The sequence below is a fragment of the Pseudopipra pipra genome, chromosome 3, assembly GCF_036250125.1.
Source record: "Pseudopipra pipra isolate bDixPip1 chromosome 3, bDixPip1.hap1, whole genome shotgun sequence".
Lineage (NCBI taxonomy): Eukaryota > Metazoa > Chordata > Aves > Passeriformes > Pipridae > Pseudopipra > Pseudopipra pipra.
Genome location: NC_087551.1, coordinates 61,254,252 through 61,269,662, shown reverse-complemented (window position 1 = coordinate 61,269,662; position 15,411 = coordinate 61,254,252). Strand labels below are relative to the sequence as shown.

Sequence of the window (15,411 nt, the reverse complement as noted above, 5' to 3'; positions counted from 1 at the left end):
GACACACCTGTGCCTTTGATTTGTACTAGTTCTTCGGTTTGAACAAATTCTTAGCTATGAATGTTATTTACTACACAGGCATTTCCCCTAAAAATTTAATATGTTTGTTTCATAATAACCTGTTGTTAGTGTGTTCTTCTCATATTGATGATCAGTGCCAGGGTGATCTTGTATTTTCCTCGATGTTATGTCAACACTGGTTATCTTTGAGAAAATCCAGGAGGACTAGGATGTGGCCAAATTACAACAGCTAGCTGACCTAATCATGCTTGCCTCTTTCACACTACATTCAACTCATTCAATTTAGGCAACCATCTTAAGAAGGCTCAATCTAGGAATCAAAACTGTGACTAACATCACAGTTGTTGAATCCATCATTATGTGAGTTTGTCTAAATCATAACATCTGTGATTGTAGTTCTTTCCTCTGCACGCCTTAGAAAAGTTCATGATAAATATACAACAGTACAAGGAACTGAAGTATTTTAAATACCATGGAAGTAGGGAACTTAAAGAAACAGGAGAAGATGATCAGTGAACACTACAACAAGTTCTACTGGACTTCCTTATTTACACAATATAATATCTTAATGAAAAATGGCTTGCTCGTTATTATGCATTTTAAGTTTTGTGCAAAGAAAGGGTAGTGGAATCAAAGAGTTAAAGCTTCTGTATCATATGGACTTTTTATAGAAAATGGGGATGATCTGGACAGCATGCAGAACAGGCTGAAAGATGCTGATGAGAAGAATGCCAATCTTCTGAGAGCTTTGAATGAAACTTTAGGAAAGCTGTCAGCCATTCCTAATGGTAAGTTGGAAAAGTGTTGCAACACTTGACTCATCTCTGTTCTTTTGGTTCTTTTTCCATCACTTAACATCCATCTCATCAATCTTTGCCTGTGTCCACACTATGTCTACTTTAACCATTGGCTGTTGTTATAAGATGAAGATGAGCAATGTGAGAGAGAAAACTGAACAGAAAAGTTACATGGTATCAGTTTGAGTGGTAAAAGGTACTATGCTCTACAGTTTGAAGAAGGTTTCTGAAGGAAAATATTTATGATAACAGGATATGGTATACACTCTGAGAAAAATAGTCGTTTATATGTGAAAAGTCTTTTTATGAAACTACTGTTTAATGAACCGTTATAATTTCACCAGTGTAGTTTAACCAAAGAAGCATAAGACTTACTGACTTTACAGAAAAAGCAGAGTGAATTTTTCTGGATTTTGTCTTACCTTTCTACCACACTCTCAATGTTTCCAGTCACTGTTTGGTGTTGTATATCTTTTTTAGCTCTAAAATGCTTATGACTGGAACAAATTTTCCTCAATGGACTCTAAAGTGGTGTTGTGTTACAACCCACCCCTGAAGCCAGGGTAACTGAGACTGAGTGACCAGTGTTTGTATATATATATATATGGCAGGTTTATTTTAGAACAATTTAGTTGCAACAGAAAGGAGGGATGCCATCCTTTTGGTTATTAACTATAGAAATATAACAATATAAAAGTATAAAAATATCACTGGAGAAAATAAACAAGGAAAAGAGATAAAGGTAAAGAAAAGATAAGAGTAGGTAGCAGAGAGGAAAGATATCACCACCAGTGGATTCAGCAGGAGATTAGGTTCTTGCAATTTAGATGTCTGTTAGCCAAAGTGATGGTTGCAGTCTTGATCCCTCTGGGGTCAAGGAAGCCCCACACAACATAAAGTTCAAGGGGTTAATATACACTCAGGTTCAGGTGGGAATACCCAGGTACCTTCCTAGGGGGGGAGTTTTACTGTGTTTGATGCAACACTGTGGATCACGTGTGGTCCTCTGGTGGAAGGCCCCAGAAATGAGTCTGGGGTCTTTGATGGTTTATGATATGACAGCTACCCTCTCAAGCCAGCATAGGTGAGCCAGTTATGCCTTATCAGAAGGGATAAGTACCTTCAGGCCTGCATGCGAATGTCCTGATACATATCCTGGGAGGGGGAGTTTTACGCCTTTGCCTGTGTAAGGAGGACATTGGCATGATAAAAAGCATTATCCCTGTCTTGAGAGATCCGCCTCTTATTGGCCTTTTCCCTTATCTGGCACAAGAAACAGCTTCTTGCTAAACAAAGATCAGTTTGTTGATGATCTTCCAGTGATGGGTGTGCACCCTCACTGCACATGGACTATTCTTATGCAAGTCAGAGGTTTCACCCCAGGCACTCAAAAACCATCCTTCTCCCCTTCATCTTCAGGCTGCAAATCTGGTCTCAGCAAAGCACCTGCTGCTTTTGCCAGTGCCCAATTTTTTGAGTCATTAACTGTTAATATTTCAGTCTCTCACATGCACATTTTTCATTCCATATAGACTTTTTTTCAAAAAAAATGTAATATTCATTAAAATCCCAAAGTCCTCAGATGTTAGCTACATTGAGTTATGATAGCAAGAGACAGGGAGTTACAGCAGTTTCATTATAGTGGACAGTGAATGATAAAATGAATGTTTTAGAAAATAAAAATATTTTAATCAATGTATTCTACTATGACTTTTCAAGTAGTACTTTATAAACTGAAGTTATGCCTTAAGGAAAGTCTCTAAGGAAAATCTATATTCTGTCTGGTTTCTGATGGTCTAGAAGGTTCAGACTGCAAGTAAAACCTTGGCATGAAAAACAATTTACTATTCATGTTGTACATTTTTGTGGCTTTAAGATTCCAACTAACTGAAAAGTTTTGGTTTGGATTTAGTAATCCTTGGAATCAGTCATTCACAAAATAAATTGTTTAATATTTTGTCCTCATAGTATACCATTTCTTGGGTTTTGGTCACAGATATTGACATGAGTGTTTGTCTTCTTGTACACAGATAGATGTCTCAGTCAAACAAAATGGATGTCTAAGGCCTGTTAACATTAGGACACAGATTACTAAATATGGAACATGTAAAATAAATATGAAATATGCAATCATTAGCAATGCATTAAACTCTTGGCAGATTAGAGTTACAGGATACCTGTTCTTGGGACAAGGACACTCATCAAAACAAGCTGATGTTTATTAAGAATGAAATTCAGAGCAAATAAATGGCATGGATAAAAAAATGCAGTAAATTAGTTGTCCGACAGGACAATAATCAATGAGGAAGGGACAAGAAATGACCCTGTGATATATCTTGTTCAAGGATTCAAGAAACCAGAGAACCAGAGAACATGACTCCACTGTGGTGTGGTAATAGGGTGGGAGTTCACATCAGTTCCCTTGCAAGCTGGAGTGTCCACCACATTTTCTGCCTGCTCACTTCCTCACATCTATGGGAATTTAGAAAATCTCTGCTCCCTAGCCAAACACAGTCTGTGCTACTGGCTCATCATGTGTAGTATTCTCAGCCTGACAACAGCACCTGAGGTGCATGATAAGTTTTAAAGCAATCCAGTTTACACAGGATCTGAATAAGTACCTACTTGAATATTTAGCTGACTGTTTTATCATTTATCAATGGCAGAATCAAAACCATTCAACTTGAATGTTTTCACCCCAAAGACAGAACACTGGTTTCCATTTTTCAGGCAGAGAGGTGGGGCAGTATTAGACTAATTGCTTTGCTCAAGGTCACCCATGATATCTATGGATGTATGTGATTAACTAGGGCAATGGATCCCCCGATTCACAAAAATATTTGTCACGGAGTTAGATTTCTGTACTCTGTACATCAGAAGATTGAAACTCCTATTTCTAAATATCAAATATTATATCTGACTCTTGATCAGAGGTTAACCAATGAGTCAACAGCAACAACAAAAATTGCATACAGTTTTACTTCCTGAAACTTATTTGTCCTTTGCATACAAATGGGGCTGGAACCTTTTTTCTTCTTCGCATGCATTTGATGTCCCAAAAACATATAAAGGGCCAGATTCTGCAGTCGAAACTTACAAGTAATAATGTCTTGCTATGCGTGAAATAGGAAGTCTCAAAGAACTATATAACACAGTTTAACTGCGTTTAACTACATAACACAGTAGAACTTTTACCCAAGTTTATTCTTAAGATGTGTGGAAGAAACTTCTGTACTTATCACTTCATTATCCTTTTCTACCTACAGATACAGCTATAAAGGTACAGGCAGCAAAGGACAAAGCAAGACAAGCCAACAGTACTGCAAATGACATCCTGGCCCAAATTAAAGACCTCAATCAGAATCTCCTGGGCTTGAAAAACAACTACAGTAAACTTACAGATGATGTGGCCAAAACAAATGCTGTTGTGAAGGATCCTATCAAGAACAGTAAGATCTTTTTGGGTTGTTTAGTGGTGGGCTTTTTTCAGTTTGTGGTTTTCATTTCATATCTCAAAATGAAACAGAGACACTCCAGAATTGCACTCATATAGCATTCTACAGTATGCTGGGATAAAAGGAATCTCTATCACTTCTATTTTCTGGACTTCTTATATATGAAAAGGGGCAAACTAACAATTCTGTGATTCTGTGAAAAGAATTTTAAATCTTAATGCTAGTAGTTGAAAGAAAAGCTCATGTCAGCACAATGAAAATGTAATGGATAGATTTGTTCCACAGACTACTTTTTAAAGTATTTAGGACGTGAATAATCAAAGATTCTGACTAGCAATTCACCACTTGATTCAAGCAAAATAGCCCACACTGTACCTGTCTTCAGTCAATCAGATAATCAGTCCTTGGAGAAATGCATGACTTCTTTCTTATACATTACTATTTTTGGTAGAGCACTGAAGATGCTTAAGAAGAAAGAAAGAAAGGAGATTCTGGGAATGGGCTTTTGTCTGCTGTTTTTTTTTTCTCCACCACGGTTTCTGTTATCAAATGTGATAATTGCTTTAGCATTTTCACTTTGGTTATGATGGATAACGGATTAATTCTAAATTACAACATATTTTATGGTAGATTGTTAGACCCTCTCCTACAGAGTACACAATCAGGGCTGACCACAAAACCAGAGTGTCTTTAGAAAATTACAGAAGGACTAATTTCTTAGCTACCCTGGGCTCCCCAGCTTGTTGTCAGCTTGATGAAGCTGGGCACCTAAAAACATACAATTTAGGAGGTTTTCATTCTCATTCTATGGACAAATATCCTCTTCCAATTGATGTTGTACAATGTCCTGATTGTCCCCAGTCACCTTTATTTTGTTTGCATTGAATAGTGGTCTTAACACTTGCAAACTGTTTCATGTCAGATAAAGCTTAACTGGAAGATGTTCTCCAGAAGTATGCTTCTACCATTCTTCAATTGTTAATGGATACTCAGATTACAGAATGAGATTAAAGTAATGTAGAGTAAACCATTCCAGATGTATAAAGTGAGTATGTTGGCACTCATGACTACATGCTGAAGTAGACATAGCCTCTCTTCTATGTCAAAATTCAGGCCCTGAATTCTCATTTTGTAGATGTGCAGAGTACAAACGGTAAAAAGTTTTTTATAAGACTCATCTTGTCCTTTATTTTACTTTACATGTCTGTTTAGATCTTCAAAATGTTCTCTTACATTATCTTCTGTTTTTTCTCTTTTCTTTGTCTCCATATCTTGCCTGCAGAAATCTGTACGTACATTTTTCTTACTTGCAGCTTTTAGTGTGCATTTTCCAGTAAACGATGATTCACTGCTTACCACCAAAGCTTCTGCATGGTGCTCTATGTTTCACATTCATTGAAATAGCTAAATAGTCACTTTTTGAAAACTTTGAGATAAAGTGACTTACTTGGCAGCTAGTTTACCTTACGTGAAACCTTGAGAAGCATCTTGAAGGTTTGGTATGAGTGTTTGGGTGATGATCCAAAAACAAGATATGCAATAATTTCTGCTTTATCTAAGCATTATTTTTATTGCTATTACTATTATTTTCATGTAAAATACATTCTTTTGGTAAATGTGCGTTTGTCCCTTTCAATGTCATCCACAAAAGCCCACACCCTCATTCTAGCCAAGTGTTGTAATACTTAGATCTGCTGATGAATTGTCAAAAAAAGGCATTATTCACTAGCTTTGTGTTGAGAGGCAAAAAAGTAATTTGAAGCTTAAAGACAAAAGAGACAAAAATATCCATGTAAAATAATTAAGTGCACCTGAAAAAAAGAACATCTGCAGTTTACTGTCACTGTGTTTAAATCTGCTTTCAGTACACATACAGAATCTTAAGCTTGTGACCAGAATAAAGCTTTTTCTATTTATGCCCATTATAATTAATTCAAGAATTAATTTCAAATTTATTTTAACACTGTTTCAGAAATTACTAATAGAAACTAACCAGTTTTTGTTAATCTAGCATATTTCTTCAAAATTGGAGTTTAAAAAAAAGAGGAAAGCAAATATTTCATTCATAAATGTATTTCACTACAGGAAATGTTTTCCATTAGTATCATCCTGACCTGAAGCATAGTTACATCTTCAAAACCCTGCTTTAACCCATGTTTTTGCTACTTTTGCTGTTTTAACTTGATTCTAAATATTCTGAAATTATCTTATTCTGTTCAAGTAGCTTCCTGGTCTATGTGTACCTCATAGTAGCATATACTATCATCTGAGCATTGTGTATGCAGAATTTTCTTGGATTTTATTTTTGCAATGTCTAATTAGTCTCTGCCACTATTCTCTAAAACTCTGCCTTGTTCTTTCTTATGAAGTTGCTGATGCAGATTCCAGTATTAAAACCCTAGAAAAGGAAGCAGATCGCCTGTTAGATAAAATCAAGCCAATCAAAGAACTTCAGGATAACTTAGGGAAAAACATTTCTCAAATAAAAGAGCTGATAAACCAAGCTCGGAAGCAAGCCAATTCGGTAAGTCCTCTTTCTCAAAAAAATGACCTTTTGAGTATTGATGGGATTTTATTTTCCACTTTTTTATTTCTTTTCCACAATGTAAACCCTTCCTAATTCTAAACAGAGTAAAGAGAGAAAATTAATGGAGTATAATTTCTCAGATAAAAAGAGAATATTCTGATGATTTTCATTCTGTGCTGTTTCTTCATTTCAACCCTGCACTTCTTAAATTAATAACATCTGTAGGAATGTATCTGAGAAGGTTATTATTTAAGTATTGTAGATGATAGTACAACAGAAAGGTCGCAATATAATTGGTTTTTTGTGAAAACAAAAATGTATTTTTTTGTTTCAGCAATTATATTAAGCCCTAGATTTCATTTCATAGAACTTATATTACTCAAGAATGACACCAACTCAAATTCATTGAAATTGCTGAGTATATTTGTTTTTCCCATATTTTTGATTTTTCTTTGTCCAGTAGCAGCGTTGAGGACTCAAAATGGACTCTTGTCCATTTAGGGAGTTTGGAGTCCACCTCCCTGACTCAGTAATGCTATCAACTTGAGGATCAGCTGGTTAATAGTGAGGTTATTCAGCTTGTGACCAAAATAACAAAGGGAAAAAAATCTTGGAGATGATACTTAAGAAATCTTCCTCAAAAATGGTTGAAAAATAGTGGAAAGAAGCAATCTACAGGGTACTAGGACACTGTGAAAGAAGTGCATTCCATATACTTGATGAAATTTGCACAGAGTAGAAAGACAGGCTACAGTAATGGTATGTTTTACTAAAGGCTTTGAAGTAATTAACTGCTTAGCATTTCTGTGATAGGGAAATTGTGAATTTGGTCCTCTAATGGATCTCCTTTTTACCAAAGTTAGCCCTAAGCATAAGATGATACTATTATGTGCATTTCCTCTAATGCATAAACATGTCTAGCTGGGATTGAAATACCATTGTACTGTCATTATGTCTGTGCTGGCATTATGAAAGCAAACAGTAAAGTGTTTTTATCTGTGCTTAGAGCCTGAGGAAACTAGTACATGTATCCAAATGCATATGTCACTCAGCTGTGAAAATAAAACTTAGTTATGAATGCCAACTCCATTATGGACTATGTAAAAGCAGTGATAGACACAACTGTTGGTTTAAAAATAATAGTGAAAAAGTGTCTTAAATTGGCATAATCAAAGATATTACAAGAGAAAAATAGATCATTCTGACTACCCAATAGGAATATAATGTGATTCCTTTAGGAATGCTGTTTATTTTCCTGTCTGTATATTCCACTTACAGACTGTCTGTACTGCTAGAATTCCACTGCTGCTTGCATTAGACTGTTATATCTTCTAGCTATTTTTAGTCTATACAGTTTGTTCTTTCAAATCTGAATGCCAGAAAAGGCTTTTATGTCCTGTTAATAAACAATTCCAGAAAGAAAATTCCATTTCTACCTCCTCTGCATACCCAAGCAACTCCTTGGTACATGTAACAAAAAAATGTGAAGAAAAAAAAGTATATTTTTATAATTAGTTGGAAGCATCCATAGTTAATTCTGGAATAATAAGCAGTGAACTGAATTCTTTCTGCTGTGCTTTTTTTTTGAAGATCAAAGTGTCCGTGTCCTCTGGAGGCAATTGTATTCGCACATACAGACCAGAAATAAAGAAGGGAACATACAACACCGTCATTGTCAATGTGAAGACTATAGTTGCTGACAATCTGCTTTTTTACCTTGGAAGTGCCAAGTTTGTGAGTCTGTCTCCTGCTTTTCATGTCAGAGTTGGCTCGATCAGATCAGACTACTGACAAATACAGAGGATGAGAAAGGCTTTTTTTTTCTCACAGAGGCTTCAAGGCAGTAGTAGAGGGTCTAAGATAATATAGACGTATACTGTCTTTGGTATTAATATAGAAACTTCTAATATATGACCAGCAAATTTTTAATCTATATCTTTATTTTAACTAAATATGAAATAGCAGGCTCGTACATGAACTACATTAGAGCTATAAAATTCTTGGTGTAACTAGAGTAATTTTGGAGTTGGTTGTGCATTTTCCCTTGGGAACGATGTAGCTAATCACATTGCATCTGTCAAAGCTTCTATTTATTGTCGTTTTAAGTCAAGACTACAATTTCAAGCATAGCAATGGTGACTGATTCAGTTTCCCATGAGGCCTGTAGGAGGTAAACTTCTAGAATAACCAAAAATAATTCAGTAAGTGGAAAAAGTATTCTATTACCAACATTTTAAACTATGTATTTTATTTACCTAATACAAAATGAAAAGGCTAGATGTCATCGTGTATCCCAACATCTTTCTGCCACCCGGGGGATATTTCAACAATATTTTTCCGAGTTTAATCCCTCTCTCAAGGGCTAAAATATTAACATTTATATAAGTCTGGCAGTCATTTACTCACTTCTCTCATCACTGAGAGAAATCATTTGCCATGTTTGGCTTAAGATTCCTTGTTTGAACCAATGAAAGGAGGAAAAAGAGAGTCATTTTAGATCACTGTGAGAATTAATGTTCATACTCTAGTGTCTATATCTGGGCTTCTCATGCCTCATTAGACCTGAAATGTGAAGGTTTCTGGAAAACTTCCTTAATTAAAGTATGAGATTGCTTTTTGTACTTTACATGTAGACTGACTTCTTGGCCATAGAGATGCGCAAAGGCAAGGTGAGCTTCCTGTGGGATGTAGGATCTGGAGTTGGACGAGTTGAGTATCCAGATCTGACGATTGATGATGGGTTTTGGTACCGTATTGAAGCCTCCAGGTAAGTATATATTTCATTTCCAAGATTTTAGAAAAAATGGCTAATATGAGAAATTCTAGTTTGGTTTAATGAAAGCTTTCGAACCTACATCCATTAGTACCAAAAGTGTATACACTACAATTTCTTTAGAAATGTGAATTGTTCTGTGTCAAGAATTCATTTCAATCATATAGTTCCCCTCTAGCATCAAGAATCTATGACTGATTATATTCCCTTCTATTTACCCGTCACTCTATCAATTCTCTTCTTCGACTAGCTTCCTTTTAAAATTGGTTACAGGTTTTGGCACTCAAATGGATGACTACTATGCCTTTCTCCTTGAGTTTTAAAGAGGAGCATCCTTCCTGAATTTCTGGTCTTGAGACAGTACTGCAAATGAGTGGTCTGTCATACAGCAGTATCTTGATTCTCAACTCAAAATGCTGTTTCCATAGGCAAAATGTCTTATCGAACTGGAGATATTTAAAACAGATAGAGTTTATAAAAATTAAAGGAGGAAATATTCTGGAAAGTTAAAATACATTTTGTAGTTTGAGATCCATTGTTTAGTGGTTTTGGACTTTAGAAATATAGATACATAAATATTCAAATTCCAAATTTGTTAGCTGAAGCTTATATTTCCCACTAAAATACCAAACGTATGACATATGGTGTAGTAATCACAGCATAAGGATTGCATAACTTTATAGCCTTTATCTTAAACAGATCTCACTAATTTAGATAACATCATCTGTATTGTAATTTGATAGAAAGCTGAGTAATTTCTCCTGCATCATTACAGTTAATTTCACAGAGTACTAAGCATAGCACAGACAATATAGTCAGAAAATGAGAGAATGAAGGAGAAAGAAAACAAAGCACTCTAATTTTCGTTACATGCATAGCTCTCAGAGGAGGAAATGGCATCCAGTTTAAATAATTTAGTGAAATCACAGAAATCAGGCATTCCAAGCAGAGAATTAAATAAAATTATGGCACCATCTCCAGAAGCTGGCTTAATGAAACCTTATTGCTAGGAAAATACAAACTGGGTTACAATACGAATTGTTGAAATCTTCACCAGTTCATATTATGCATACTAAAGCAGCTTCATGACACAGTAATGCCAGGCTTTCATTTACAAGAAAGCTGCTTCAGCAGAATATGGAGCCAGGACATGGTATAAAATTCACGCATGCTACAAAAGCCCATTACCTATTAGCTGGTTGTTCCGGATATATAGGGTGTGCTTGCCATTAGTTTTGAATAAAGTGCTGGATCAGCTATTTAGAACGATTACAGCTGCACAAATCAAAAGTACATAGCAGTGTTTGGGAGAATTACACTGCAGAGGCATTAGTTGGATTTGTGGGATTAAGATGATGAGCTTGGAACTGATTTTGCATTCTTAAGGCAGACTTCAAAAAATGTACCCTATAGAAGAGTCTTCAATTTTGAATATTTTAGTCCATTTGATAGCTTTTCTCTAACTCCCTTCATAAGCTGTTGAAGAGTTTTACTCATTTCTTTGCCTCACACATTTTCTCTTAATTTCTGCTCAGTTCCAACCACAGACTTTTTCAGCCTGACATAACCACCTGAACAGCTGGAGCAGGGCATGTGTTTAGAATGTGGACATAAGATGAAATTTTGGCCTTGCTGAATTTTGCCATAGTTTTCAGTGGTAGCAAGCATTAACAATAATAATGATATGGTGTTAAACCCACCATGGGTTGATAGGAGTTCTTAATCAAGGATCCCAAAGGGACTTAAACAAAAAAGACATGTGGTGGCACAGAAGTTGGGAAATTCTTAAGGTCACTCAGCATTCTGAATGAAATCTAAATATGAAAAATCTGACTGTTGAGTAATGTTCAGAGGTGTTCAGTTGATGCCTGCACCAAAATTTCCAGTTATTTAAGGCTAAATTGATAATAACTGCATCTGTTTTCCAGGGACACTTTTAATTTTCATCACCTTTTTATTTAAAGCACACTGATCCTTTGCATTTTCATATATGCAGAGGTTAGAAAGGAAATATTTTGAATTCTTTTTAATGGAATTGAATTAAAATTTATTTATTCCTATAGGAATAAATAAAGGAATTCCCTATACTTTGATGGTACAGGAGTTTAACAAATGTCACTTTACAGAGTTACCTGCTTAGAGAGGCAAATCTAATTGGCATCAAGAACTGCAATCAATCAAAGTTTCAATTAACAAAGGAAAATCTGGCATAACAGTATGTGACAAAATAATTTAAAGGAGATTTACAACATGCAGATAATGTCAATTTTGTGAGACAGTCAAATGGATGAGAGAATATTTTTGAGACTCACTAGATCAGTAAAGCAATGTCACTTCAATTCAGCAGGCCTCAATTAGGAGCAGAACCTGATTAGTTTTGATTTTAATCAACTGTAATTTAAGTATTACCATTGTTTTGATTGTTAATGACAGAGTTTAAGCAGTGCCCTTCCTTTGAGGACAAAGGATGCTTGAATCACAAGTTCACTTTAGACACATCTAGTGTAGCTCAGCAAGAATTCAGTCTTAAACTACTGTAGCATTTCTAAGCCATGTTTTTCAGTGAAGTTTTTCTGTGCTTTCAAGGGGTCAAGGAGCAGAGGTTTCTACATGGTGTTTTGTAATCTAATGTTGATTACTCGCAAAAGTCATCTCATTTACCTCATGCATCTCCTAAAGAACAAACAGTGCATGTATGATATTACATAAATTTTTCATGGAATCATAGAATATGCTGAGCTGGAAGGGACCGACAAGGATCATGAAGTCACCCCAAGAATCACTCTGTGTGCCTGAGAGCATTGTCCAAATGCTTCTTGAACTTAGACAGGCTTGTTTCTGTGACCACTTCCGTGGAGAACCTGTTCCAGTGCTCAACCACCCTCTGGGTAAAAAAACTTTTCCCTGATACCTAACCTAAACCTTCCCTGATTCAGCTTCATGCCATTTCCTCGAGTTCTGTCACTGATCACAAGAGTGAAGAGATATGTACTTGCCCCTCTGCTTCCCCTCATGAGGATGTTGAAGACTGCAATGAGATCTTCCCTCAGTCTCCTCTTCTCCAGGCTGAACAGACCAAGTGACCTCAGCTGCTCCTCCTACGGCTTCCCCTCCAGACCCTTCTCTATCCTTGTGGCCCTTCTTTGGCTGGTCTCCAATAGCTTAATGTCTTTTTTATAATGTGGTGCCCAAAACTGTACACAATGTTCAAGATGAGGCCGCACCAGATCAGAGTAGAGTAGGACAATCACCTCCTTCCACCAGCTGGCTATGCTTTCCCTGTCCCCAGGACACAGTTGGCCCTCCTGGCTACCAGGGCACTGCTGACTTGTATTCAACTTGCTGTTGACCAGGACTCTCAGGTCCCTTTCCACAGTGCTGCTCTCCAGCCTCTTGTTCCCCAGTCGGTACACACAACCAGGAGTGCCCCATCCCAGGTGCAGAAACTTGCCCTTGTTAGACTTCATACAGTTGGTGATCACCCATTTCTGATTTTTTAAGGTCTCTGTGCAGGGCCTCCCTGCTCTTGAGGGAGTCAACAGCTCCTCCCAATTTAGTGCCCTAATCAGTGCCTTTTTGCATGTCAGCCACACAGTGCTGGTACATCTTCTGTAATCCTCCAGTTTTACAGAACTGACTATCACTAGAACAATATCTTCTAACCTGATGACTTGTCATGCGCAGGATAGAAATGTCTTTTTGCTGTCAAGTTAGCCAGGATCTTCCTTTAAGATCCATTGTCCTCCATAAATAAGAGAGAATTATTTATGGCAGAGACTCCATTGTTAGCATTTCAGTCTGTTTGAAGATGAAAGACATGCATACTATTTGTGAATTATTAGACACCCTAAAATGTGTCAGTCTGCTCAGTGACTTTTGCATTATTGCACTTGAATGTTTTTAAACTGGAATCTTGATTTCAGCACAATATAGACTGGAACTTCCAGAAAGTTACTTGCCAGTAACTTTCAGAAAGCATCAGATTTTCACAGTTTTAAAAAGGTTCTTAGTAACTTTGTCTTTTGACAGTTATTACATTGAAAACTTTTATCCTTTAAAGGGCTTCACATCCATAAACCTTCGGTAATAAACCAGTTGCAACTTAGACGCACACAAATCCATGGGAATGGGATTCACCCAAGACAACTGAGGGAGCTGGCAGAAGATCTCACCAGGCCACTTTCAATCATTTACCAGAAGTCCTGTTCAACTGGGGACATCCCAGGTGACTGAAAGTTGGTAAATGTGACATCCATCTATAAGAAGGGTCAGAAAGAGGATTCCGGGGATGACAGGGCTGTCAATCTGACCTTGGTGCCAGGGAAGGTCTTAGAGCAGATCATCTTGAGAGCAATCACACGACATGCACAGGACAACCAGGGGATCAGGCCCAGCCAGCGTGGGTTTACAAAAGGCAGGTCCTGCTTGACCAACCTGATCTCCTTCTATGAAAAGGTGACCCACTTAGTGGATAAGGGAAAAGCTATGGATGTTGTCTGCCTAGACTTTAGCAAAGCCTTCGACACCGTTTCCCACAATGTTCTCCTGGAGAAACTGGCTGCTCAGGGCTTGGGCAGGTGCACTGTTTGCTGGTTCAAAAACTGTGTGGATGGCTGAGTCCAGAGACTGATGGTGAATGGAGTTACATCCAGCTGATGGCCGGTCACAAGTGGTGTTCCCCACAGTCACTGTTGGAGTCAGTTCTATTTAACATCTTCATCAACGACCTGGACAAGGGGATCACAGGCACCCTCAGTCAGTTTTTAGACAACACCAATTTGGGTGGGAGTGTTGATCTGCTGGAGGGCAGGAAGGTGCTGCAGAGGGATCTGGACAGGCTGGATCGATGGGCTGAGTCCAAATGTATGAGGCCAAGTGCCCAGTCCTGAACTTGGGTCACAACAACCCCAGTCAGCACTACAGGCTGGGGGCAGAGTGGCTGGAAAGCTGCCCCTTGGAGGAGGACCTGGGGGTGCTAGTCAACAATGGTTGAACATGAGCCAGCAGTGTGCCCACACGGCCAAGAAGGCCCATGACATCCTGACCTTTATCAGCAATAGTGTGACCAGGAGGATAATCAAAGTGATCATCCCCCTGTACTCAGCACTGCTGAGGCCACATCTCGAATCCCATTTTCCATTCTGGGCTCCTCACTACAGGAAAGACATTGAGATGCTGGAGTGTGTCCAGAGAAGGGCAATGGAGCTGAGAAAGGGTCTGGAACATAAGTTCTGTGAGGAGCGCTGAGGGAGCTGGGAATGTTTAGCCTAGAGAAAAGGAGGCTTGGAGGAGATCTTATCACTCTCTATTCTAAATCAAGGAATTCCCTAAATACAAGGTGTCAGTGTCTTCATTTAGCTTATTCAATAGCCTAAGTTCTGTAGTTTTCCTTGCTGTGCTCTACATGTAAGTTCTTGAAGTAAAGATTTATTTAACTTTTAGTTTGCTTCTTATTTCAACATTCCAAGCCAGTCATGTTAGTTTTGGGTTTGTTTTTTTGTTTTCTAATTAGGCGAAAAGGAATTTTGCATCTTTGCATGCAACAAAGTTCAGGATTTTAGAAAATCAAAGGAATTTTTTTTTACCTTTCTGGTTGGGACTTGGCAGTATCTTGATGGGATGGGCATGTAACTTTTTATCTAGAAAAGCTATATATGGAAATTTTTTGGTGAATTTTATAAACTATATTTAATTGTATTTCTTTCTTTCCCTAGAAATTTTTTCACAAATATAGATATAAAATTTTTTTCTGAGAAAAATCACCATTTTGTCTAGCTTGAGAACAGGCACTGATTAATTTTTAGAGTCTAATCAGGTAGCCAGTAAAATATCACATGT

At 37.3% G+C, this 15,411-nt stretch overlaps 1 protein-coding gene across 7 annotated transcripts in view; it reads left to right on the top strand.

Annotated features, from left to right (window-relative positions):
• The window catches only part of LAMA2 (laminin subunit alpha 2), a 358,263-nt gene that overhangs the window by 302,818 nt on the left and 40,034 nt on the right, over nt 1-15,411 (top strand). For all 7 annotated transcript variants that reach the window (XM_064649531.1, XM_064649530.1, XM_064649526.1 and 4 more), the window contains 5 exons: nt 693-809; nt 4,085-4,267; nt 6,643-6,797; nt 8,391-8,534; nt 9,434-9,567. In XM_064649531.1, coding sequence (XP_064505601.1) covers nt 693-809; nt 4,085-4,267; nt 6,643-6,797; nt 8,391-8,534; nt 9,434-9,567 — 733 coding nt within the window. The remainder of the gene's footprint in view (nt 1-692; nt 810-4,084; nt 4,268-6,642; nt 6,798-8,390; nt 8,535-9,433; nt 9,568-15,411) is intronic.